The sequence below is a fragment of the Microtus pennsylvanicus genome, chromosome 17 (genome assembly GCF_037038515.1).
Source record: "Microtus pennsylvanicus isolate mMicPen1 chromosome 17, mMicPen1.hap1, whole genome shotgun sequence".
In the NCBI taxonomy this organism is placed as follows: domain Eukaryota; kingdom Metazoa; phylum Chordata; class Mammalia; order Rodentia; family Cricetidae; genus Microtus; species Microtus pennsylvanicus.
The window spans coordinates 33342046-33369631 of NC_134595.1; the positions used below are offsets into that span (position 1 = coordinate 33342046).

A 27586-nucleotide genomic window follows, 5' to 3' on the forward strand; every position below is an offset into this window, starting at 1 on the left:
GGAAAAGCCCAACTGTCAAATACTATAATGACCAAGAGGATGGGAAAAGACGAGCAGCTCTAGAAAACATAGGAGATTCAAATGTTTGAACAAATGAGATTTTAAAAAGGTAAAACAAAACATCTAACCACTAGGCCTGACATAGGCCTCATTCATAAACGAACTGCACATGTATGCATGAACACACACACACACAGAGGCCTCATTCATAAACGAACTGCACATGTATGCATGAACACACACACACACACACACACACACACACACACACACACACACACACACACACACCAGAGATGCCCAAAGGAAGGCAAGTCCAAATGTCTGCTCTTTGGAATTTTTGAGGTGACCTGAGCACAGGCAAATGTGAAGGCCCCCTGCCTTAGCCAAGCTTCCAGAGGCAGCCTTTGCCTGAGCCCTTCACAGTCACCCCAGAAGGCATTCTTCAGGCTCCTGGAGTCTCACTCGTGGCTGGACGTCCTTCTTAGATGGCTTCACCCATAGCAGAAAGACCTCCCCTCTCGGGCCCTGCACTCTGGAAAAGGCATCCCCAGACAGCAGTGACTTGGGGGGGCTCAGGAGCTGGAAAGCTGGAAGAGTCTGATGGATATAAGCAGCTGCTGCTATGGTCAGAACTCCTGGGACCATGGCTGAGGACCGGGAGGCTCAGTGCTCTGCTTTAGAGAGAGGCCTTAATTTAAGGCACTGCCATCTTGGCTCCCAAGAGCCCAGTACTCAGAGTTACTTGAAGCTGCTGTAGCTGCCCACTTCTTACTTGATCTTGGGTGCTCTTTTGAACTCTCTGGCCTTAGGCTCCCAGAGTCAGCTCACCCAGCTTCTCTGATGAGGACATGCCTGCAGGAGCCTTCTGGGCATTGGGGATCTGGACAGTTTGTTTACATCCAGGCATCGAGGACCAAAAGTCTTTTCCAACCACAGCAGACAGACACAGCCATCAAATGAAACCATCCAGCAAGGCTGCCATTTCTTCAGATGTCCATGTCAGCACTGTCGGATCTACACAGAGTGTAATGTGGCACCAACCAGCTGTCACTTTCTCCTCCACGAGGGACATGCAAGCCCTACAGACCACGCTCTGTACACAAGTCCCGTTCGTACGGGAGGCTGGGGTTAGTCACTGCCCTCAGCTCCAACCCCACACGGGGATCTACACTTTAATCTAGCTTCTGACTGAACTGCATTCTTCTCCAGCTTCTCTTGCAGGGCAGATACCAGCAAAACCAGAGCTGCCCAGGATCACGGTTTAAGTGCTGCAGTGCCTAAGAAGGAGAGTCCCACTGAAGGGAACTGGAGGTGTAAGGCGCAAAGAACACAGAACCCTAGGCTGTTGTCACATCCTAACACACGTTCAGAGTGGTGGGCTTGGGGGAGAGGAACACACAATAACTTAACAGCAGAGCTGGAAGAGGCATTCGGTTCCTGGATGTGCAAGCATTCATAATACTGATAACGCTCAGCTCGGACTCAGCACAGGGCACATACATGTGGTCGGTAATCAAGTCCTTTGTACAGCAGGATGCCAAGAGGCATCTGGATAGCACACAGCAAGAAAATAGCTGCACTCCTGCACAGAACCCCATTAAAAAAGTGTTTGTCTATTACAAAGTCAAATTTTCCCCATTGTTTCCTGTTTTATAAAGTCAGCAATGCTGGAAGGTGTCTAGCAGAGTCCGTCTTCCAGGAATGAGTGCAGAAGGGGAGACAAGACTCAGGTACAGCCCTTCAGTGAGCAGACAGAAGGACTGCCTGAGCCTCGCATCCATTTCAGACAAACACACAAACAGAAAAGGATTATTGCCAGCGTGTGCACTTTCACAATGTGATTTTTGTATTTCGAAAGCTTGAATTGTCCCTGAAAGAGAAAAAGGGAGAAAATAAGAGTATTCAATATATGGACCATCTAGATATAAACACACACACACACACACACACACACACACACACACACACACGGGAAAGGACTTGACCAGTTCTCCAGCTCTCCACACCCAGCCCTTCCCTGCCAGTCTAAAATCAAACAGCAACATGCCTTAAAAGTCCCCACAAAAACTGCCAGCTTTTTGCTTGGAAAGGCAAAAGGTTGGTAACTCCCTAATGCAGGTGAAATATTAATACATGCACATTCTCACAATTGGACACTAGCTTTAAAAAGGGAGAAGCTTTCTGCTAATACGGGAACATCTCCAAGATCAACCAGCAATCTCTAGTACACAGCAGTGGGTACACAGCAGCTATCTTCAGTGGAGGTGGGCGAGAAGAAAGGCTACATACATATTCATCTGCCTGGATATAATACTTTAAGGAACTCTGGGGGCTCAACAGTTAAGAGGACTAGCTGCTCTTCCAGAGGTCCTGAGTTCAATTCCCAGTACCCACATGGTGGTTCACAACCATCTGTAATAGGATCTGATGGCCTCTTCAGGCATGCAGAGCATTCATACATAAAATATAAATATAATATAGAATTTAAAAAAAGGAACTCTGGAACACACAAAGTCACCTAAGGTGGGACAACAGGGCCCAAAGGCAAGTGAGCAGGTGAAACGAAACAGGGAGGAGGAAGACACAATCAGCCCAAGCAATAAACAAACCCCACCCACCACAGCCCACCCAGTTTAAAACAGAACAGCATCTCCAGAGGGTGTGCCCTGCTACCAGCAGAAAAGCTTTTCCTGAAAGAGGAACATGGGATGTGGCCCCAGTATGGTCTTATGTGCCTTCTACTGGGTGCAGGCAGCCCTGACCACCGGTCTTGTCTAGAAATCCAGCCACAGCTCAGCAGCTCATATCACCGAACCTCAAAATCCCATGGGTTTCCCTGGCAAGGGACTTTAAGCTGCTGCCCTAGCCCAGAGCTTTGAGTTTAAACGCACCAGAAACTCTGAAACAAACTCTCATTTCTCAGGCTTCTGAAGTCAATTCCTCTTCCATTAAAGGGTTGCTGTAGCACTTAACTGATCTGGATCTTCCTTAACATTGCTACATGTAACTGGGCTTTGACAACTGGTCCAGAGTAAATCAACAACGAAGAGGGAGTATGCTCAGGAAGCCACATGGCAGTTCTCTACTGCCACTGGCTACTGAAAACAAGCTGACAGTGACCAAGAGCCCCACTGTTCTATATGCCAAGAGATGGGTGAGCTGCTCGAGGGAACTGGGAAGAAACTGATATGATTTCCAAACTCCAATGGCCTTTCTCTAACTGACACACATGACCCTGTGGCTCACCTATCAATTGTTTGCATCTAAGCAGCTGAACACGAGGTTAATTGGCAACCATTGATTCCTGGAGTGTCACAAGAGGCCAGCAAAAGATGCTAAGGAACCTTAACCATGCCACAGAGGAGCACATGAGGAAGTGATGTTCAAGGGTTCTTTCAACTCTTAGCTGGTGTGCTAAGTCACTAAGCCCGCATTTCAGATGACACCTTTTCTACATGTTCCACCTGCTAAACTGACCACAGGAAGTGTGCTCTGCCCCACTTCTTCCCTCTCAGAGCCGCCTCTGTGCCCAGACAAGGCTGGACAAAAACAAGTCTGCTCTTGGGAGGACAAACAGGAAGGCGGGGCAGTGGGAAAGTGACCAGACTTTCCAACTCAGGAAGAGAGACAGAGGACTGTCTCCTGGGTAAGGAGATGGGTAGCTGAGTCTCTGGATCTAGCACAGGTAGGGGGCAGGAAGAGGACCTCAGGGAAATACTGATCAGCACTGGGGCTGGGCCAGAAACGCCCTTCCCTCTGTGCAGGCCACTGGAGAGTTCTGCTCCATGTCCCTTCAACAATCAGGCAGTAGTCTAGTTACTTCCCATCAGAGGCCTCTCTCTAGTAAGAAAACCTAAGCAGTCCTATCATCTGAAGGTCTGTTTGCAAGATGGAAAAGGAAGATTAGAAGAGCCATAACCCAGGAGCCTCTTCCCAGATTAATAGAAAAACAAAGAGCAATGAAGGTAGGTGGCAGGCTCTGCCAGGACAAGCTGAAGCAGGACGGCGGCAAGATCTATAGCAGTAGACCAGTCTTCCCCAAAGTAATTCTAGAATGTCTACTTTTTCCCTGACTAAGAACTACATTCAGTCGGGTTCTGGCCATGGAACAAGAAGTTAGGTGACAGGAGAATAAGAAAGGAAGTGGCGGAGGCTGTCAGTGGCTTCTCCTGCACTTGTCCTGCTTTACCTTTGTTTGCTGTGGGTACAGGCTCTCTCTATGTGATCCTTGCTGAATTGGAACTTGGTATGTAGACCTGGATGACCTCCTGCCTCAGTTCCCTAGTGCTAAGATTATAGGTGAGTGCCATACACCTATTTGTGCTTCTGCTCTTCTAAAACAACCACCAAAAACCAAATCAAACCAACCAATCACCCAAACAACAACGAAACATTAGCAACTAGCCCCCTGGCCATGATGTGGTGGTGTGTGACTGAGCGGTGTAGCCTGAACATATGGACACCTGAGTACCCAGGCCCAGAGCCCGAGAGGAAATCGGCAGAGTTCTTATGAATTCAATTATATGGTCTTGATAAGATCTCAGAAACACCAGAGACTCCCATTCAAACTGGTTTCTAACTTCATAGTCCCAGTTACCTTGGGGAAACTACTGTCCAAATACTCCCAAATGACTTTCTAATTTTCTTTGCTTCAAAAGTCACTTAACTCAAGTTCTAACTTTGGGAACAGTGGGCTAAGGGAGGGGTTAACTCCTTGGGCAGAGGGGCACATCTCAGAAGGATGTGTTCCTCTGCAAGTGTCCATCTCTGCACTTGTGCCAGTGGTAGCACCAAAGTGACTCTGGGTCCTCAGGTGAATGCTGCCCCCTGCAAGTCTCTGTTCACCGTGACCTGCTACCCTGAGTACACCTGCCTCATCCCTGGCTATCTGTGGGCTACCCTGGTGGGTGGTTTTGCCGCCTTCTTCTCTCCTTGAAGAGTTGGCACAGTTGTAAAATCAAGGTTCAATGGGAGTGAATTTTAATCTCGTGTCTTACTAAACAATCATGACAGCGGCCCTGACAAGCTACACACACTGTCCATGCTAGTCCAGTGATCAGGTAGCCAGGGTCCACTCATCAACCTAGTGTATGTTCATTAAAAGCCACGGCTGCATAATCAAAGTTAGAGAAAATAGTCTCAGTATGTGTAAACATGTAACATATAAACATAGCAAGTAATTTGGGGAAAATTACAAGTTTACGATGTATGCACGTATGGTTTTGGTTTTTGAGACAGGATCATGTAGCACAGCTTGCTCTGTGAGGGAAAATGACCCTGAACTCCTCATGCCCTTGTTTCTGTCTCCCAAGTGCTAGGGGCATATATATGAGTCATCATGTTCATTATTTTGGAGTGGGGGCAAGGGTTATACTATGTGGCCCACTCTGGCCTTTTCAGTAATCCTCCTGCCTCTGCCATGTTGGGACTAAGGTGCCACCCTGCCCAGCTAGGATTACCTAAACAGCAGTTTTCTATCAATTTTCTTTACAGATCATGATCCATTTGTACAGGAAAATAGCAAAGCAAGAAAGGAGCAGGAGGCTAAGACGCTGTGTGGCAGGTGTCTACATCTTGGAACACCTCTCTCATTGAAAGCAAGATCCAACCAGTAGAGATGGACTATGAGGTCTTTTCAAGTTTGTTAACGGTACTGTGATGGGCGTCTTGGATTTCAGTTAGAATGTTCCTCACAGACTCCTCCTGAACCATCAAGTGCATAAAGACATGGAGGGCTACAAAGAGGAATATACAGTAGTGATCATGCAAAAATATGACTCTTCCAGACAAGTCAAAGGTATTTCACTTGGAAGAATTTAGAGTCTGCGAAGGAAGAAGTCATTTAAAGTTTCTAGTTTAAAGAATTTAGGGCCGGGTGGTGGTGGCACACGCCTTTAATCCCAGCACTTGGGAGGCAGAGGCAGGTGGATCTCTGGGAGTTCGAGGCCAGCCTGGTCTACAAGTCTACAAGAGCTAGTTCTAGGACAGGCTCTAAAGCTACAGAGAAACCCTGTCTCGAAAAACCAAAAAAAAAAACCAAAAAAAAAAAAAAAAAAAGAAAAAAAAAAGAATTTACCCCCCTCCCCACCTGCCCCTGGGCTGGAGGCAGGGGAGGACACACAAGATTGCAACATAACCCAGGTAGGCCTTGAATTCACATGTAGGTCAGGTTGGTCTCAATTCTTAGCAATCCTCCTGCCTCAGCTTTCTAATTGCTAAGAGTGTAGGCGTGAATCACTATGACTGATCAAAACTCAATTTATAACAGAATCAAGCTATTAAAGTCGGGGTGGGGAGAGGGAGCTCAATGTGGTAGCTCATGCCTATAATACAACCCCTCAGGAAGTGGAGGTAGGAGGATCAGGGGCTGAGGGTTATATCAACTACACAGTGGGTTCAAGGCCAGTCTGGGCAACGTGAACCCTATCAAAACAAAACAAGAGCTGGGAAGATAGCTTAGTAGGCAAAGTGCTTGCTGTACGAACATAAGAACTTGAATCTGGATTCCCAGAACCCATAAAAAGCCAGGCAGGATGGTGCAAGTCTGTAATCCTCATGTTCCGATAAGGAAGGCAGAGTGAGTAAAATCTCTTGAAAGCTCTTGGACCAGTTAGCTTGGGGTATGCAATGGCGAATAACAAGAGACTCTGTCTCAAACAAGGTGGAAGTGAAGGCAGACAGCCAAGGTGTTGTGTACACACACACACACACACACACACACACACACACACACACACACACCCTCCATACCCACCTCCTATTTTTTAAAAAAAAAAGGAGCTGGAAACACCATCCATTTTCAGGAATCTTGCAACTAGTCCTAGATCACACCACACCACGCAGCACCCAGACTTGCAGCTGCCTGCTTCTATTCCCCACAGTGTAACCTCGTTTAGCTCATCTGAGAGTGGCAGGTCTACTTTTCTGGAAACCTTCAATCCTTCCTGGGGCAAGAGGGCTCTTGAAGCAGCTACTGTAGAGGTTCATGGTGCCTGACGTCTAAGTGAGGAAAATATTCTTCTCCTTTCAGCTAAACTTACCCCGTTCCCTCTTCTAGAGACCCACATGGACTAGACACTCTCTTGATGAACTGCAAATACTCAGGTAGGCAGACCCTGGAGTGGGCCCAGCCTTCCCTACTCTGGGGTCCATCTCTGTCATGTCACCATGGTCATAACCCTGAAATCCACCTGTCTGCTGACTTTCATTGTGGAAACCAAATTTACAACACTGTTTTCTCACAACTGACAGATGGCAGCAGCAAATGAGAAACATACCTCTCACCTAACCCATACTGGGGCCTGTGGAACGGTCCCTTAGCTACAGAATATTGGGAGATGGCTTAAAAATGGCCATAGATGAACAAAATAGGACGCAATGGTGCAGTTACTCTCATGAAAAGTTACCATCTGAAGAGAGCTCAGATCTGTTGGTGCACAGAGCTAACTGGGAGCAGAAGCGGGAAGTCTGCTGACCTGAGACACAGGACCCAGGGAGGCAAACGGGAAGGGCATCCCCTTGGGAAGAGGGCTCCTATAGCTGAGAGGTAAGTCATGGGGTTACAGAGAAGGTAGACAAGGCCCTACCCTGAGTGTGAGAGACAGAGGGGGAGCGTCCGATCAGCGGCCGCTGCTGTTCACCAGGCCATGAAACTCCTCCCAGGCCCTGGTAAACCAGAGACAAAAAACAACAGCACATTCAGGTCAGACGCTTTGAACAGAGAGCAGACACCATCAGCCCACCTCCCACTTCGACACCCTCCATGCTGACTGGAAACACAGCGAGCTGGGTAGAGTGGTGAGGTCTCAGCAGCTTTCTTCTTAGACCGACAGGCAGCTGGCATTTTTGGCTTGCTTTCCTTAGGAAGTCTAGCCTTCACTACCCCCTTGAGGACTTGCCAGGGTTCCTTCAACAGGGGCAAAGGGGGACCACTGAGGTCAGAGTTGAAGCTCAGCCATGCCCACAAACATGTCCATCTTGCTTCAGCAAGGGCACCTGTCCCTGCCTTTGCTGCACTGGGTCCATGAAACAGGTAGTGGAAGCAATGTTTCTTCATTGGGCCTGACCCTGAGGGTAAAGCCAGGGATCCACCAGAATTATCACCAAAGACGCAATCCAGTTATAGATCATGTTCTCTGTTTTCACCTTTCTAACCTTCTAACCTTTCTAAACTTGAGATGCTAAATATGTCAGAGTCTATCTGATTCTGAAAACACCCATTGTAAGTCCTATCTTTAGAATTAAGATGTGTGGGTCATGGCAGCCAACATTTCCAGTTAACACAGCCCATTACAACCGCATGCCGATTAACACATTTTGGTGAACATAATTTAGAAATGTGATTAGGAAGGAATTAGAAGTGGGAATGGAGGGACGCACACTCAGCTCACAGCACAGCCAGTATTCCACAAACAGGTTGCCAGGCGCTGCTGCACGAAAAAGGAGACTTTAGATCCTCCAGAGTTCTGGGATCTCTCCCCACCCCATTTTCTCTCGCATTTTTGTCCTACCCACTTTTCAGTTTGAAAGCAGTGATTGTCCTAGGCACTATATATCACACAATGCCAGTCTAGAGTTTGCTAATGCAGACCACACTCGCCTCAAACTCAAGAACTCTGCCTCCTCTATCCCCCTATTGCTGGGATTAAAGGCTGTACTACCAGCCCAGGCAACTATTTTTTTTTCTTGGTTTAAGGTAGTAACACTACCGAGTGACAGACAATACATCATGCCCCTCACTACACATTTAGTATTATAAGTACTAAAATATATTTCATTACCAGGCACTATAGGCAGTTTTTCTTTATTAAAAAAAAAAAAAGGAATGGGGACCTGGGTAAAGTGGGACACACCTTTAATCTCAGTACTTGGGAAACAGGATGGTGGATCTCTGTAGAGTCTTGAGGTCAGCTGGTCTATATAGTAAATTCCAGGATGACCAGGGCTACATTGTGAGATCACGTCCCAAAACTAAGTAAAGTTATTAAGGACTACGTAATGTCTGCCCCAGTTTCATCAGTATTTTCCCTCTGCAAAATAGCAGTATTTATGTTTTCCCCCAGAATATTATCAAAGCTACTAGTTTATGAGAACTAACTCAAAGGGAAATCTAAGGCTATTTAGGAAGCATGCCAGAACTTGTCAGCTCCAAGCTTTGTGGAGACAGTGATGAGTTGTACTCTGGGTTCCTAAGGGACAATGGAGAGCTCCACTAAGAGTGAAAACTCAATGCTTGGACGGTGACCTGAGAACTTCTCTAACAGCAACATTTAACTTCCACTGTAAGTAACTTAGAGGTCAGCAGGGAATTACAGAGCAGGATCGAAGTCCATCACATTTTTTCTTTTGTTTCCAGAAGGCTCCATCCTTACTACACCTGCCTAACAACAGATCACTGGGTGAAGATCTGGAGATCCTTCCAGCACACTCAATAAACTAAGCTCAGACATGGAGACTCTGGGTTTGGAAACTTCCTTGCATGGACTCAGGAGAAATATAACACTTGGTGTATTTACTCTTACTCTCAAAGGCCAACCAGATGGGACTTTCTAGTTACTTTCCCTTCCCCTGGCATCCCAAGTACATTAGGTAACATCAAAACTTCCTTCTTTAAAGTTATCCTAAAAATTGTTTTATGCTTCGAGCATCTAAAAACAAACAAACCAGAGATTAATGCAGCTGACTGGGAATTCTAAACAGATCCAGTGACAGCAACTGATCCAATCTCACTTAGCAGAAAGCAAATTCTCAGAGGGACCTCATTTATGTGTAAGTCCATGCCTCCTACCCATGTCCAAAGCCTACAGGCACCACTGCCTTGTTCTCAGCCAGCCCTCAACACCTAGAAAGGGGTTCAGCCACCTGCTAAACTGGGCACAGCGTACAATGCAAGGTTAGGCAGCCATTAATCTAAAGTGGCCCACTACCACCAAGTTATGACTGAACTATGACAGAGTGAGTGCGCTGGCCCTCATATGCATATTAAAGCCCAATGCTGAAATACAATGACAGCCAACCAGGTAAAGTAAGTCTCTACATTTGGCCTGTCTCTCTCCTTCTCCCTTATTCTGCAGAGAAATCCCATCAGTCTTCTCCAGCACTGTGCTCCATTATGGGAAGAAGGCCCTTTTGCTATTCCAGACCAGATGCACAAGAAATCAGTGAGGCAACTCCAAAGAGCAATTTTCTCACAAGACAATGCTGTGTTAACTACCTTTGGGACAGCAGTACCCTGGTGGCCCCACAATTCTGGCTGCTATGAATTTTCTCCTCAAATAGAGGATGGAGTGAGCCATTTGATGTGAGGACCCAAACCTATGAAAACGCAAATCTACTTCATGATGAGGAGCCATGAGCTAGGCATGAACTGGGCACGGTGGCACACACCTCTAATCCCAGTACTCTGATGTGAGTTGGGGGCCAGTGCGGACGACATGGTAAGTTCTAGAGCTGTGACCTGGCACGAACACAAGTGAGTAAGCTCTGTCTTTCTTAGGGATAGTGAGCAGCACAAGGACCAAGCAAACGAGCTTGTCTGTGGGGCAATGCTGCAGAAAACCACAGCAGGCAGGTGATCAGGGAAGGCTGGAAAGACACACAGGTGACAGACACTAGAAATTGGCTGAAACACAGAACAGAAAGCTGGGGTAATGCTTGAGTGAGGAAGCTGAGTAACTCCTAAACACATGCCCTTCACTCTTAGCTGCCCTCATCTCCAGAGGACGTGGGAGACAGCCATTACTGCTGGTGTTCTCGAGTCTCAGCAGATGCTGGGAGCCACAAGGAAGAGACCAAGGCAGCCGTGCTGACACCTCACCAGTGGCCGGCACCTGAAGGGGTCTCACCTCAGTCTGCTGCTGAAAGGCACCAACTCTGGAAAGTGGCATCAAGCTTATTTGCTGGCACAGCTATAATGCACACGTACCCCACGGTGAAAGATAAGGTTGAAGGCCCAAGAAAGCCAGTGTTTGACATGTGCTCAACAGACGACAGGCTTTCTGCATCCCAGCAAATCTCCTTTTTCTAGATACATCAATTTGGAGAACGTGATGAAGCAGCACTGGCACGAACATTTCCAGAACACAGAGTCTAAGGTCTCACTGTGTGTTCTGTGGACTCCTGGGTCACACAAAGACCAGGATTAAGTCAGCCAGCTGGTATTAAGGAGCGTGCTGCTGATAGACTGGACGAGGCACTCTGGAAAACTCAACCTTGTAGTTACTTCCCACTCAAGCAACAAAAATGCTTTTTAATTTTTAGTTTTGGGGGTAGCTAACAAAGCTTGCTGAAACTTTCCATGCAGAGTAAGGCCTGAAAGCCAAGCTGCATACACACATAAGCAAAGCCATAGTACTCACAAGGCAAGTGTACATTCAGATTACCTCAGGGGTAAATTTCCCCAAGATGAAGGCACCTTCTTACACTAGAGCTGGCACAGTAACTCTGGGCTAGGAGGAGGAAGGAAGGGCTCTCCCCAAGCAAGACTATCAAAGAGAAAGACAATCTACTCTGCAAGGAAAGGGAGGAGGCTGCCAAGCGGCTTTGGCACCAGAGAGAATACCCCATTAGCACAAAGCAAAGTATGTATGTACAGCCACAGACAGACAGAAGCAGGGCTTTAGCTCCAAGCAAGAGATTTCTATGAACTAAAAGCAAATGGAAATTAGCAAAGAAAAGCCAAGAATACCCCTTCTCCAACCTTAAGAGACTTTCAAGCTGGACCTGAACTCAGCGGCTACTCTGGGCCAGCCATCGGTCTAACTGGATGGAAACTAATACACTTGAGCACCAGGCAGTCGGGGCTTACTTTGTTAGATGTCACCTCCTTATGTCACACCACAAGAGTCCAAGAATAAAATACCATATGACTACACAATAGGCTTGTGGATTCCCTGAATGGCCCTGCATGGAGAAGTCTGTGTGCCATCCCTTGGTAATGGTGACAGTCAATCCAAAGGCCACATCTTGATGCACCATAAAGAGCAAGAGCATGAGACAAGCTGGTTTAGCACCATTTATTTGTGATCTCAGCTGTTGTTGGAGCTGCTGCTGTCAGCCTGTTCTCAAAGCATAACATGCTCTTCCGTTCCTCTTGTCCAGGACAGAAGGGTCTTCCAGGTGGCACGCCAACAGAACAAGAGACTCCGATGATGCCAGCTTCAATGATGGTGCCATCCAGAGAGGGAGAGTGTCATGGCACATTCAATCGCGGCTTCCAGAGGTTTTGAAAAAGGAGCCTTTGGGGGCCCAGCCTGCCTGGCATTCTAGTGGAAGTGCAAAAGGTAGCTCATTGGGAGAGGAAAGAGAGTGGGGAGCAAGGGAAAGTGACATCTGGGTCTTGAGGAGGGTGTTACAGCTGCAGGGCAGGAGTTCCAGAGGCTCTAAGTCCTGGAAGGACTTGTTCATGGGATTTTATAAGTCAAGATGAACTGCCTCCAGGTATCAGAAAGGGAGAACAGTGGGGAGTGAATGGAACGACCTTTTCCCTTTCCTAACCAGGTTAAAAGGGAACCTAGCAAACAAGAATCCTAGGGAAAGATGCAGACCTTTAGAGCTTGGACTAAACCTGGCAGGAGGGCAGACACTAGTCTATCCTGCAGCAGAGAGTAAGACAGACCTACTCTAAGAAAAATAGCAGTGATATAGGATTGCTGAGACAAGCAACCAGGTCCATAGATGGGAAATGAGTGCTGGTCGCTCCAGTGAGTCAGAGCTAGCCACTGGATATCAGACCAATTCCCATGGCAGTACTCCCAGTTAAAAACTGGCACCTAGCTGGTAGAAGCAAACTCCACCCACAACATCCTATGTGAACGCATAGGAAAGAGTCTCACATAGTATCCCTGCTGGATACAACTACTAGCTCACTATTAGTTTTGAACAGGAAAGGCATGATTATGACATTGTACTAATGATGACAGCAATAATACTTGGCCCTGTAAGAGCTTTCTTGCTCTAATGACCCTTAGTTATAAAGATTAAACCAGCCTTACCACGCCTTACTATTTATTCCTGTATTCTTATCTTATAGCTGGAGAAACTGAAACAGAGAGGTAGAGACTTGCCAAAGGCACATACTGACTCAGGGCCACAGGAGACAATAAACATAAAGAGACCTGACTCCTGGCTGGCTTTCCATCCTCCTTTGAGACAATCTGTCAGCCACTTCCCTAACCTATTCATAATGACCTGAGTTTATCTCTGTCACTAACCCTGAAGGAGCAAGCCCTTACCAGTGATTCCCAAAGTAGACAACACTTATTGTCTTCTTTGTCCTATGACTCTACCTTCCTTCCTTCCTTCCGTTCTCCTCGCTCACAATCTACCCTACTTCCTCTAGACTTGAGTTCTAAACATAGAAAGTAGAGAGTCACCATCCCTGATAAGAAGTCAATCTCCCAAGACAAAGAAAACAGACTAAAGCTAACAGGTTAAACAGACATGCAAAGGTGGGGTCAGGGTGGGCAGGGAAGAGGAGTTTATTATTCAATCAAATTGTCTTTAAAAACAGCCATTAAAAAAAAAAACCGAACCTCTGAAAGAGCTTTGTCTTTCATTTTAAAATAGTGGTTAGCATAGGACAGATAAGACAGCCTGTAAAAATGAAGCCAGCCCAGGCAGGAAAACTGGGGTTCTGCTTCACAACCCCTCACAGTAGGTCCTTGGAGCCTCACTAACAAGAACTTCAGCAAGTGGCCAGAGCCCTACTCCACAAGTCAGTGTCATGTATGACCACATGTGTCTGGGCCCAACTATGGAGCTACTTCTGCTAAGCTCAGGGACCTATCCCCCCCAAGCCCCCCAACACGTACTTGATGCTGTCGGTGTGAGTTTTGTATTCCATAATGGTGTTGGGAGGTAGGTTAAGCACGCGCCGAAGAGTATCCCGGATTCGGGCTGTGGTTGCTTGGTCGCTGGCGGTCTTATTCCATATAGAAATAATGTCCTCCTAAGGGAGGAACAGAATGAATTATCAAACCACCAGAGCAGCAATCAGAGTAGCAGTGGCAACACAAGAAAGAACACAGGCCTGGGCTGACTTACCTGAAAGCGGACAGAGACCACAGCCCCGCAGATCTCCTCCCCAACCATGAATTGCTCCCCCAACATGGCCAGGATTAGATTTTCCCAGCAGCGAGATGCTAAGCCCTTCCGAAGTCGAATAATCCACTTGCCACCATTTTTATTTGCATCATCCTATAGAATGAGAGAAAGCATCGAGGTGAATACTGGTCCACAGTGCCATCTTTGAATACCAAAGGAACATCTCTGAAGACCAGGGCAGTCTGGTCACATTCTAATTCAACATTACTTCAATATCATTGAGAGACGAAATAGGAGGGAAAAAGGCATCCTTGATCTAAATCATTTGAGAACAACAAACTAACTAAGTAACTAACTATATCTTTTAAAAAGAATTCACTTTTGCCAGAACAATTATTTCAGGAACCCAAGTGAAATAATGTCCCATTTTAAACACAGACCATAACCACCATTTGCTAAAAGCTGACTGCCACTAAGTATCAAGTACACAGACAAAAGTTCAGATCTTAACTCAGACACAATCTAGTAGAGGAGACAGACAACAAATTAATCACAGTCACACAGTCTAACGAGTCTTACTGTAATATGCACACATGACAGTGAGAGCATATGGCTAGAACCCTCAGAGGAAGCACACACGCAGGTCGTGAGGAAACACTTAACATGTAAAGCAGGTGAAGAATGCTGAGGGCACTGGGAGGAATATGTCTAGTAGTCAGGGATATGTGAACAAGGGCTGACTGCAGGGAAGGAAAGATTTTGATATCTTCTAGAACATTTCTCCTCCCTAGAAAATGCTCTGGCACTAGAACATGTGTAGTGCAAGAGTGTAGTTAAGTAACAGCTCTGCAAAGAGATCAGAGCTCACCTCTGGGGTCTGCTGTTACCAGCTTTTTCTTACCTCTTTAATCTTCTACCTACTAAGCACGTACACATAAACACAAGTTCTATGGGAACAAGAACATTTTAAAAAGCTTTTTACCCCTGTAACAACACCATTTAAGTGACAGAGCCTATGATGGTCTCAGGAATGGTCCCCAGAGGCTCATATATTTGAATTCATAGTCAACAGGGAGTGGCACTTTTTGAAAGAATTAGAAGGATTAAGAAGTGTGGCTTTGTTAAAATAAGTGTGTTTCAGGGGTTAGGGGGTGGATGTTGAGGTTTCAAAAGCCCATGCCAAAGCCAGTGTCTCAGTCTCTCTCACTCTCCCCCTCCCTCCCTATGGATCAGGATATTTAGCTACTGTTCCCCTGTGACTGTCTGCATGCCATCATGGTCTCCGCCACTATAATGCCCTAAACCTCGGAAGCTGTAAGCAAGCCCCAACGAAATGCTTTGTCTTATAACAGTTGCTTTGGTTATGATGTCTCTTACAAGAGTAACTAAACTAGCACCATCTTTAAAAGTCATCCTGCAGCCACAACCCAAGAATACATGCAATTGCATCAATGCCTTTTCCTAGAGGTACAGACTTCCAAAATTTATCAAATAATGTTACAGCTTCAAGAGAAAACTTCAAAATGGTTTTCATTTTGGTAGGGCTTAAATTAGAAGAAGAAAACAAAAAGAAACAAATCTGCTTTCAAAAGTCCTCACCTCCCACATAGGTTTAATTCCTTCTTTGAAGAGATGAAAGTCACTGTGGCCTGTCAGGTCCCCAGGACGTACCATGTGGCTGTAAAACTTCCAGAACTGCTCCACCTGCAGAAAGAAGAGCCAAGAGTACAAGAACTTTTTCTCTTCTTTGCATGAACACAAAGCTGTGTTACTGAAGAAGAGAAACATGGGAGACACTGCCTCAGCTATCTCCTCTGGGGGGCACACTTCATTTGGAGTAGGGTAGAAAAAAGTCTATCATATACTGTATTTGTTTTGAGACATGGTTTCTTATTTAAGAAACTATGTCTGGCTAATACAGTTTAATCAAAGGAAAAAACAAAAGAAAAAGGAAACAAAAATACAACATACAACACTTTGAAGATAAACTCTGGGATGGAGAGCTGGCTCACGGTCAAGTTCACTTGTTGACCTTCCAGAGCACCCAGATTCAATTCCTAGTACTCACAGGGCCAACCACCTGTGATTCATAGTCCCAGGGGATCCAATACCCTCTTCAGACTTCTTTGGGTATTGCACACATGTATTGCATAGATATACATTCAGCCAAACACTAAACTAATACAGATAAAATAAACCTAAAATCTAAAAACAACAATAAAAAACCTTGGTGAAAAATGCTGGTCTCAGCTAGCAGCAAGTCGCATACCTCCTGCCACCATGCAGTAACAAAACCAGCTTTTTGCATAACTGAAACTCTTCTGTATAAGGTATGTCAATTACCACAGGGCTGCACTCGCCTACTCATAGAGCCAAATCTTACTTTTTTCTTTTTCTTTAAACAGGGTCTTTCACTGCAGCCTAGACTGGCCTAGGGTTTCTATTCCTCCTCTCAGCTTGAAATATTTTTTCTCCTTTATTTACCTTAAACTTCTGAAGAAAACTAGATTTCTATTTTTCTTTCAAATGTATTTATGCACTTGTAATTCACCAGTATTCAGGAGTTAGGGGTTTGGGATCATCCAGATGAAACTATATAATGAGATACTGCCTCAAAAACAAACAAACAAAAGGTGCTCAGTGGTTCATTTCACGGCATCCACACTAGGTGGCTTACAACTGCCTATAAATACAACACCAGGGATCTGATGCTCTCTTCTGTAGACACTCAGTAGGCATACATACACACATACACACACACACACACACACACACACACACACACACACACACACACACACAATTTACAAACAGTAACAACAACAAAAAACCCAAATCACTTATATTCATCATTCTAGTTCCCTGTGATCTACAGAGGCCACCTGTAGGCACTAGCAGTAAGGAGGCACTTTAGGAAGTGGAGACATGGACAGTTACTACTAGTAACTATCAAGACCACACTCAAGAAATTGTGTAGCAGGAAACAGGTACTGGCAAAAATTCAAGCCCCTGTTAAATCTAGATAGCAAGAGAAACTGACTTATCACATGAAATAGTTGTTTTCTCCAGCTGCCTTCCAGAATAGAACATGTGAAATGTCTTCTATATTTCAAAGTCAGAACTAATGCCATCTACAGGATTTTAAAGCAATACTTCATCTCTGTAACTGCTAGGTCTATCTGTACATACAGTAATCTGGAATATTAAGTGGTCATACTCATATAGTGAGCACTAATCTAAGCTTTTACTCACCCTAACAATTGAAAAAACTAAGTAAGCTCATGAGAACCAAGGCTTACTGTGAACTAGGAATGGAAGGATGTGATGGAGACAAAATATATTAATTTCTTAGGCAAGAATCATTTGATGGTTAGGTCTCCAGATCTTATAGACAAAATATACAAACTTGTATCCAAGCCAAAAGAGAGATAAAATAAAAAAGCTTAAGAAATAGCATTAAGGGGCTAGAGAGAGAGATCTCAGTAGTTAAAAGCATATACCGCTCTTCCTAAGGAGCTGATCCGATTCCCAGCACTCACATCAAGTGGCTTTTAAGTGCTTATAACACCAGATCCAAGGGGACCGATCTGACACCTCTGAACTCTGTGGGAACCTGCATTCATGTGCACACACTCCCATAAATAAAATAATAAAAAGAAATAGCATTAAACTTTGAAAGATGTCTTTTTTTTTTAAATTTTTTTTTTTATTTATTTATTGGTTTTTTGAGACAGGGTCTCTCTGTATAACAGCTCTGGCTGTCCTGGAATTCACTTTGTACATCAGGCTGGTCTTGAATTCACAGAGATCCGCCTGCCTCTGCCTCCCGAGTGCTGGGATTAAAGGCGTGTACCACCACCACCACCTGGCTAAGATTTTTATTTTTAATTATGTGCGTGTGTGTGTCTGTATGTGTCTGTGTACATGCCCTCAAGCTGGGAGCTGGCATTACAGGAAGTAGTGAGCTATCTGACATGGGTGCTGGAAATGTGGCTTACAGCTGCCATTCCTCAGGAAGTTGAACAAAAGAATCACAAGTTCCAAACCAGATTAAGGTCTAGCAAGACCCTGTCTCAAAACAAACAAAATCACAACTTGTGCTGGTGCCTGGCTCTGTGATAGGTGGATTCCCACCTTCTCAAATGTCTGATGAGAAAAGGAGCTGCAACGACTCCTAGAGGTCTTTTCTGAGTCACTGAGCAGTATTTTTAGCTTGAAGTGGAACTTTTGAAAAGCCATCTTTTTGGGCTGGAGAGATGACTCAGTGATTACGAGTATTTGCTGTGCTTCCAAATGACTAGTTTGACCCCCAGCACCCACAATAGGAGGCTCATAACCACCTGTAACTCCAGTTCTACTGAATCCAATGCCCTCTGAGGATGCTTACAAGTATGTATGCATATATACACATACACATAAACAACAGTAAAAAAAATAACCTTTAGGCCAGATGTGGTGGCAGAAGCAATAAGATCTTGGTGAGTTCAAGGCCAGGCTGGTCTACATAGTAACTTCTAAGTCAGCATAGTTAGACTCTGTCTCAGGAAGAAAGGGAGGTAGGGAGGGAAGGAGAGGAAATGGGGGGGAAACAAAAAAAAACCCCAAAACCAACCAAACAACACTGGAGCTACTGCTTTGGATTTGAAAAAGGATTCGTTATCATTATTTCTCTGGGAGGGATTATTACCATAGGCCATTTCTTTCTTTTAGGTTTTTCATTGGGACAGGGTTTCTTTGTGTATCCCTGGCTGTCCTGGAGATTGCTTTGTACGTGTGGTTGGCCTCCAACTCAGGGATTCAATTGTCTCCTCCTCATGAGTGCTGAGATTAAAGACATGTGCCACCATGCCTGGCCACAAACCATTTCCTAAGGCCGTGGATTATGACAGCAGACTTTAGGCTGTATTACTTGTCCAGTGAATACTGAGGGTATTGATGGCAAAACTCTTAATACCACAAGGAAAGAAAATAAAAACAAAATCTGCTTGTTTCCTTGGGGTAAACTCACATTTCTTTTTTTACAATTTTTTCTATATAGGAGAGAAAAATGCAAGACATTATTACAGTTATTCCAAACTAATTTAACAGAACCCTGAATGAAAACGTTTTCTCCAGTTCTTTCTCTGATCCTCCTGTTTAATCAATTGTTCCTAACATAGCAGCTGTCACAGTACATGGAAACTAGTCTAACATTCCCACATAACAGATTATCAAAACTTCTCTGATGGCTTCTGTGTTAGAAATAAATGGATAAACTGGATGTGGCAGTTCACATCTGTAATTCTAGAATTTGAGACAGGGCTGTGGCAAGCTCCAGGTCAGCTGGGTTACACAGCAAGACCCATGCTCAGAAAACCGATTCTGCACACAGACTGAACATAGGGGTGCAGGAGAATCTCTGTTGAACAAGACACACTGGTATTAGTTGCATGTAGTTAAGGTCTCTGAACTTACAGATGCAGTAAAGAGCCAGGAGCAAAGGTAAGGGTGGGCTGGGGTGAGAAGGAGCCCGAGCACTCTGTAGTGATGGCATCCACAAATTTATCAGAATTTAATTTCATGAGGACAGATACCATATACAATAAAACTGTGTCTCTCCTATAACAACTCTGTATATAAGGACTCAATAAATACCTGCTCAAATAAGAAACTTCAAAATAAACACCCCCCTTTCTTTTTTATTATTTTGCATTATGCCTTTCTGATCAAAGCAACCATTCCCATATTTAGATTATCTAAATGTTACCTGTGGAAACTAAAGATAAACCTAAGAATTGAACAAACAGGATCTTAGGAGTGCAAGCCAGTCTAGTAAGGAAACCAGAATGTTTAACAGGTTACTAAGCTAGTAGACAGTGACAGAAACGCAGGGACAAGTACCATGCCAATGGATAGTCCACTAGACTAAGTACTCACCGAGGCAAAGGTACCAATCTGCTTAATGTTCTGCTCATAGCTCTGTGAGCTGGTGGGACGGCCGGGGGTTCTCCTAGAGTACCAAAAGGTGTAGTTGTATTGCAGGGGATGTTCTGCTGGTCCAGGGACAACAGCCTGGGAAGTCCAGAAGGTAAGTTAATTCATGGCATTTGTCACAAGGATATGAGTCCAAACATTTACTTTATTGACCTTTTCATAAGATTTAGTTTTTTTGTTTTGTGTGTACACACGCACATGCATGCACGTGGATTGCTTGCAGAGGTCAGGAAAGGACTTATAATTATTTAGCATGGGTGCTGAGAATCAAACACTGGTCTTCTGTAAGAATGGCAAGTGCTCCTAACTACTAAATCATCTCTTCAGCACCTTGTTTTTTAAATTACGATTATTTTTCTTATCATGCATACGTGTGAAAGACTAAATGTGGGAGTATGCATGCCATGGTGTGTCTGGAGGTCAGAGAACAATTTTCAGAGTTGGTTCTTTCCTTCTCTCTGTGGGATCCAAGGACTGAACTCAGATCACCAAGCTTGAAGCTGATGAGCCATTTCTCTGATTCTTAATAAACATGTTACAGTGTTACACTGACTAGACATGGTGCTACAGATCTTTTTTTTTTTTTATTTTCGAGACAGGGTTTCTCCGTAGCTTTTTGGTTCCTGTCCTAGAACTAGCTCTTGTAGACCAGGCTGGCCTCGAACTCACAGAGATCCGCCTGTCTCTGCCTCCCAAGTGCTGGGATTAAAGGCGTGCGCCACCACCGCCTGGCGGTGTTACAGATCTTGAATTCTAGCACTGGGAGACAGAGGCAGACAGATCTGTGAGTTTGAGGTCACTTAGGTCTTTTATTCCCTAAGTTCTCTCTATCCCAAGTCACTTTTTAATGTGTACTACTGCTGACTGAGGAGTCTAAAATAGCAATGTGTAGGATTGAATTACTGAGCGGCCTTTAATGAAGCACCAGTTGAGAACCTTGACTCCCCCATCTCACATGAGAATACTGTAAAGCAACTCCAAGACCCACAATAGAGAAAGTTCTAAGTTCCAAAATTAACTCTATAGTCATTTCACTATTTAAATTTTTAAAACTTGTAATTATAACTGCATACTAAGGATTCACTGTGACATTTCCATATATGCACCCACCAGGCTCTGGTCACACCTGGTGACCCATGCACTCTTTGCTACCCTCTTCTGTCCTCTCTATACCTTTCCCCTGTGTTCAGTGCTAAGAATTGAACCCCAAGTCTCATGATCCTTTCGTGTCTCTGTAAGTATACTGTGGTCATGAGAGTGTGCACATGTATGTGCATATGCACAAGAGCACATGGAGGAGGAAGTCTCTCCAGCCCCCTCAACCTTTTATTTTTAGAACAAATCAAAGGTCCCAAGAGTACCCGCCATCAAGTTCCTCTGCCATCTTTAGATACAGACTCCAGGAGACAACCAAGGCTTACAGCTAAAGGTAACTACACCTGAATTACAGCCCAAAACGTACCTTCCTCTTGCCGCTGCTCTGGTTCTTATCTCGTTCTGTTTTTTCCTTCTCACCATCTTTCTGTGTGCTGTTTTCTTCATTCTGATCATGGTCTCCACTGTCATCATCTTTTAAGCTAAGTGGAAAAGCAAATTAATGTCATTCTATGACTAAACTAATCTTGTTACCTAACAAAACTATAAGGCCACAGAACTACCATGTAACTAGCCCAAAGTCACTCAAATCACAGGCCTATGAGATGTATCTGTGAAAAGGGCAAAAGGGGAGAACTAAGCAATAACTACCATTAATTAGCTAACCTGTGATCCCCAACCATCAACCACCAGTCTTTCTGGTTCCCATCAGCAGCATAACAAAGCAGTAAAAGGGTGGTTTTTGTTGTCAAGAATAAGTCAGTAATGAGAATTTCTGGGCAAATAATTCCTTTGACATCTGAAAGTTAAAAACTTGCCCATCTACATATATTGCTCATCCTCTCCTTCCCACCTCTCTCCTAAGTCTTAGGTCTATTTTCTTCTCCAGTCATTTAATTAATTATCAATTTCTAAATGGGTCAAACACAAATCTTTCCTCTGTTTTCTAAATGTGACTCTGTTATTTAACCTGTATTAGTAAGACTCTCAATTATCAGCTTCTATTACCTATCCTCTAGAATAAAGTACAACACCAAAAGTTTTTCAGAAGACTTTAGAAGCTGAGTCATGTCCAGTGCCATAGTCCTCTCCTCCCCAGCAAGCTTTCTCTATGACAAACACCTCGCCTCCAACCCAAGGAGCCATTTCCTCCCTGACTGTTTCTTTCTCAAGTCAGAGGGTTTCTAAAGATCTATTTATTTGTGTGTTTGAATGTTCTGTCTTCATGCACACCAGAAGAGGGCATCAGATCCCTTTACAGATGGTTGTGAGCCACCATATGGTTGCTGGGAAGTAAGCTCAGGACCTCTGGAAGAGCAGCTAGTGCTCCTAACCACTGAGTCATCTTTCTAGCCTGAGTAAAAGGGTTTCTTCAGAGTAGTATCATACACCATCTCACTATCACTGGCACTCAAAACAAGATGACACTGACTAAAGGTTAAATTAAAAAAAGGAGGAATGAAAGTGTTCTTGTCTCATAAGCTGAGTTAAATGTGAAAACACCTAAGACCCACCAGATGCAGACAAAATCAAACAGGTTAGGGCAAAGATAGGAGCACCATTTGCTTAATTTGGCATGATAGCTCAGTAGATAAGGACACCTGCAGTCCTGAGTTCAATCCCTGTAACCTACATCCTGGAATGAGAACCTACTCCTGCTAAGTTGTCCTCTGACTTTTATACATATACTTAAAAAAAAAAAAGGAGAAAAAAATAGAACTCATAGCTGGGCGATGGTGGCACATGCCCTTAATCTCAGCACTTGGGAGGCAGATGCAGGTAGATCTTTGTGTTCAAGGCCAGCCTGGACTACAGAGTGAGTTCCAGGACAGCTGCAGAGGAACCCTGTTGCAAAAACAAAAACAAAAACCACACAACATACAAAAACAAAACACGAAGAGAATAGCATTCACTCTAGAATTAGACCCTTCACCCATCTGTTTTCTCCTGGATCACTTTTGGGCTCTATGACAGTGTATACACATAAACAGAATCGGGTATTTTCAAGACAGTTACCAGAAGCTACTTTTATAGCTCAGATATCATCCTACACAGAGACATAAACATGGTGTACAGTACTGTACATTTGGAAAGTGGTAGGGCTTTTGTCTATAAAATCTTTAATAATCGACACATAAAATACACCTATAAATAGTAGCATGGATGAGCTAGCTATGTTGAGGTGCCTGCTCTGCCCATGTGGCAGCCATATTGTAGGGGATACTCAGGTAGCCACTCCCTGTGATACAGACTCCCTATTCCCACCCTGGTCAAGACCCAACTAGGTAAGGCATAGGAGCAAAAGGCAGTTCAGTTTGCCTAATAACCTATTCCTCTCTACACTGATTTTATCAAGGAGAGCAAAGACCAAGGATTTAGACACTGAGGCAGCTATAGGGTCCATGAAAGAAGCAAGACTTAGAGCAAAAGAAGGGGTAGCTAGTTCGAGAAAGGGAATGGAGAAGGGAACTGATGAGCACGGCCATCAGAAGCACCATCAGTGCTCATGAACTTCCTTTCTTGAGTAAACTTGTATTGTTTAGCTCCCTTTTCAAAATGAGCCTGACATGGACAAAGGTCTGTGGATTAAAAATTACCAATATTAACCAAGTATCTCACTAGCTACCAGAGTGCCTGTCCTCCAAGAACTATGGAGTAAGGCATACAAAGCCTTAACCTGGTGCAAAGGCCTATTCTGTTTCCATGTCCCAAAGCATCTTCTGCTTGTTACCAATGAACCCCTTCAACTCCCGCTGTGTCCCCCTAAGTGCAGTCCCTAATCTCTGCCCACCCTACCATGTTTAGCATGTAGTCATGCCTCCACTGCTGGTTTACTGCCTTTCAGGACTCACTTTCAGGACAACATTCTCTACTCTCTCCCAATATAGGCTAAATCAAACTCCCCAGTTTTGCTCTTAATACAAACAAATATATTTGTCTTAGCTGTACTGTCAAGGCCAATCAAGAACTCTTCTGTGGGCACACCCGAGAGATAGGTGCACTTTTGTTTTCTTTTCTGCCGCTAATCTCTACTATAGCCTGAGGCTCCTTCATTAGGTTTTTGGGTCAAGAAAGACAGTCACCTAGGATCTCCCATTTTTGCCAGCTCCAAGAAAAATGTTATGTTCTTTTCCTTTTTAGTGGTTTTCCTTCAGTCACTACTAGGAAACAGAAAACAAAAACAAGTCAGAGAAAAAAAAAAACAATGCTATTATCATTCTGATACCATCTTAGACTCCTTTCTAAGCCAGCAAATAGGAACCTTAATAGACTGACTTCATTTTGCGTCCTCATGCTCTGGCCTTTGTTTTAGTTTTGGTGAGGCTGGTAGTAGACCCCAGCACCTCTTTCATGGGAGGCAAGGGTTTCATTTCACCAATGAACGACAGAAACAGTCCCAGTACTTTTCTTTTTCGGTTTTATGAGATAGGATCTCTGTGTAGTCATGGCTGTCCTAAAGCTCACTATGTATACCAGGCTATCCTAGAGCTCACAGATATACATCTGCCTCTGCCCCCGAGTGCTGGGATCAAGGGTGTGGTGCTACACCACACCTGGCCTGCTTTTATTTCTTGAAGAAGTTGTTAACTAAATAACCCACTCTCTGTGCCTACACCTAAGGCAAAAGTTTTACAACCAACTTTTCAGAAGCTGCTATTCCAGGCTTGAAGCTGGATTTGAGCCAAGGAACAGTCACACTGAAACAGCAGCACTCCACAGACTGCCCAATTTATGTCCAGACTAAGTGTCAAGCTTCTGTTCAGGTATTTCCCAACACCTTCTGAACTAGGCTTAATTCTGTGCAGGTAAGAACTTGATCTAATTCTCCACTATACCTCTAGCATCAGACACAAACAAAACAAATATGTTGAATTAATAGATCTCCAAAATCAAAATGATATAAAATTGGGTGGTTTAGAAACACTTAATAGGCCAAGAGCTAACAATAGAAAGGGACTGTAAAAAATGGACCAAATCAAGCCTGGCATCTAAAAATGCAGGATTTGAAAACCAAGTTTATCATAGTTGGTACTATAATTCTTGAGAGAGCATCTTAGGGTTTTACACATTAATAACAAGATAGGCAACTAGCCTGGTGGTGGTGGCACACGCCTTTAATCCCAGCACTCAGGAAGCAGAGGCAGGTGGATCTCTGTTGAGTTTGAGGCCAGCCTGGGAAATTTCAGAAAATGTAATAAAGCATGCAGACTCCAGATATGCAACAATAGACTACAACCTGCAGGGTTTCATGTGAGAACCCGAAATGACAAAACCAAAACTAGGGGCAAGGGTATATGATCGCTAATTGCTAATTTCAAATGAAACCAAGCTTTTATTTATTTTTCTGCAAGTTAGAAGGCAGGTGTTAAAAAGACCCACTCCTTAAAATAGCTAATAGTTACAAGTATTTAAAGCCACCCAGCAAAGTGTTGATCAAGGCACCACGAACAAAGCTGAGCTGGGCCTGTAGGCTATCTTGCACTAGTTACTTAGCCTTGGGGAGCTTAAGATCTCTTCTGCAGAGTTATCATAAAGGCAGTGGGAAATAGAGGACAACATGATACATATAATAGGAAAGCAGAAGGGGGAAACCAACTAGATGGGGATCAGTTAGAGGAGCGAGACCATGGGGAGTACAGTAGGGGATAGGAAAGAATGAGAAAAAAGTACTAATACATAAGTATGAAGGAGTCATAACAGAACCTGTTACTTTATGCTAACCTAAAAAAGCTTAAAAAAAAAAGGTTAGAATGAGAATCGCCCCATTGGCTCACATATTTGAATGCTTTGTCACCAGGGAGGGGAACTGTCTGAAAGGATTACAAGGATTAGGAGGCATGGCCTTGTTGAAGGAGTCCTAAGGTGTCTTAAGACAGTGGCCATTGTAACCACCCTTATCTGAGACAAATGGCCCAAAAACTATTTTCTTGGGATGCAATTTGATTTGCTCAATTAAGAAAAGGAAGGATGGAAAGGCTGCAGATCGGAAACTAGGAACTGCAGGACTTAGGATGGGAGGCCAAGAGGGTTGCTCTCCTGCTGGGCTTAGCAAAGCAGCAGGCTGGAGAAGACAACTGCTTTTCTCAGAAAGCGAGAGTTCGCTCAGCCACCATGAAGAGCTGTGAAGAGCTGCCTTGCCGGCTGGCATCCCATTACTTCCTGCACACCAGAAACACTGCAGCTTCTCCACCTAAGGTGGTTCCACTTGACCCTCACACCTCGTTATCAGCATTTTACACAAGGACCTCTAAGCATAGTAGAGTGTGCTCTGCTCTTTTCAGGTGGGTTCTAACCACTAGGGAACTTAGAGCAAGAGTTCAGAGTGGGGAACTTTTGTACTGGCAAAAACATTTGGTGGGCGCAGAGCTGAAAAATGTAGGCCTCTGAAAACATTACTTTAAACAAGGAGGGAGCGTTACAAAAAGGAGCACTATGGAAAGGTACAATTCTTGTGAAATACTAATTTAAGTGCTGTTAAATGAAAGGAAAATTATTTTTAAATGCAAAAAGGCATCATTAAGAGGGGAATACTCCTCCCCAAACAGTTTTATATTTCTTCTCTGTACTTCCCAACTGTTCGGAGCTGGAATTAGGGATGAGTGGGGACTTGGAAAGAATGCAGCAGTGGGCAGCCCCCTAAGAGTTGGAAGATAGGAACTAGGGAGGGGGTGGGGCTGGGGAGGAAGCAGAAAGGATCTCAGATGAAAAGCATTCCGTACTCGAGAGGCCACAGTACTCAGTGCGGCTGCCCCATTACCTCATCGCAGCTGCCCAACGCTACGACACGGGCTCTGTTACAGTCCCCGCTTGCAGAAGACAAAACCGAGGTTCAGAAGGGAGAGGTGACCTTCCCAGGACGCGGAGCGAGTGCGGGTGGGAAGCCGCGTTCAGAGAGAAGGCAGCAAGGCTGCGGAAACAACCGAAGCGCCGAGGTCCCGCCCCTCCACGCCGCCGGCAGCCCGCACCCACCAGGGCGGGGCGTCCGAAAAAAAATCTCCTTCCGGGCGGTGCGGCCTCCCCTCCCCCGGCCCGCGCCGCGCCGGGGTCCGGCGGCTCAGGGGTCCCGGCGACCTCGGCCGCGCTCTCCCGGCCCCGTCGGGCCCGCGGGCGCAGGGAGGCTCGGGCCCCGGCGGCCCGGGAGCAAGCGGCTCGGCTGAGTGCGCGCCCGGCCCCGGCGGGAGCGGTCCCGGGGGACGGTTGGGGGAAGGGGCCCCGGGGGCGGCCACGCGTCACTCACGCGTCGAACTTGTTGTTCATCCTCTCGCCGCCGCTGTCGCCACTGCCTCACGGAGTGACTTCCGCTCTGCCTGGTCCCTTCGTCAAGGGCCCGGCTACTTCCGGTTGACGGGCCGCTTAGCGGAACGTTGGCGCGCAGGCCGGGTGCGGGGCCTCTTTCCCTGACGGGTGGCCTAGTCCTGGCGCAAGTCAACGGTCCGGGTTGTCTCGGCGTCGCGGTCGCCTTCGTGTGGCT

General features: G+C 45.1%; 1 protein-coding gene and 1 long non-coding RNA gene across 12 annotated transcripts; one reads left to right on the top strand and one right to left on the bottom strand.

Annotated features, from left to right (window-relative positions):
- On the top strand, positions 1-283 carry LOC142837114 (uncharacterized). The gene is made up of 2 exons (XR_012908206.1): positions 1-134; positions 200-283. It is a non-coding gene; the product is annotated as an uncharacterized LOC142837114 (long non-coding RNA).
- Positions 128-27446, bottom strand: Eif4e2 (eukaryotic translation initiation factor 4E family member 2). 11 transcript variants are annotated; one of them, XM_075952087.1, is made up of 9 exons: positions 27353-27422; positions 24198-24275; positions 21482-21596; positions 19963-20097; positions 15646-15750; positions 14047-14199; positions 13815-13951; positions 7590-7668; positions 128-1873 (listed from the first exon to the last, which is right to left on the bottom strand). In XM_075952087.1, the coding sequence occupies exons 2-8, from the start codon at positions 24209-24211 to the stop codon at positions 7623-7625; spliced, it is 705 nt and encodes a 234-aa protein (XP_075808202.1). In that variant the 5' UTR covers positions 24212-24275; positions 27353-27422; the 3' UTR covers positions 128-1873; positions 7590-7622. The 11 variants fall into 11 exon arrangements, with proteins under 11 accessions (XP_075808202.1, XP_075808201.1, XP_075808199.1 ...); XM_075952086.1 differs by lacking the exon at positions 27353-27422 and adding an exon at positions 26873-27090; XM_075952084.1 differs by lacking the exon at positions 24198-24275 and having other exon boundaries at positions 27353-27446.
- Positions 27447-27586: the final 140 nt, after the last annotated feature.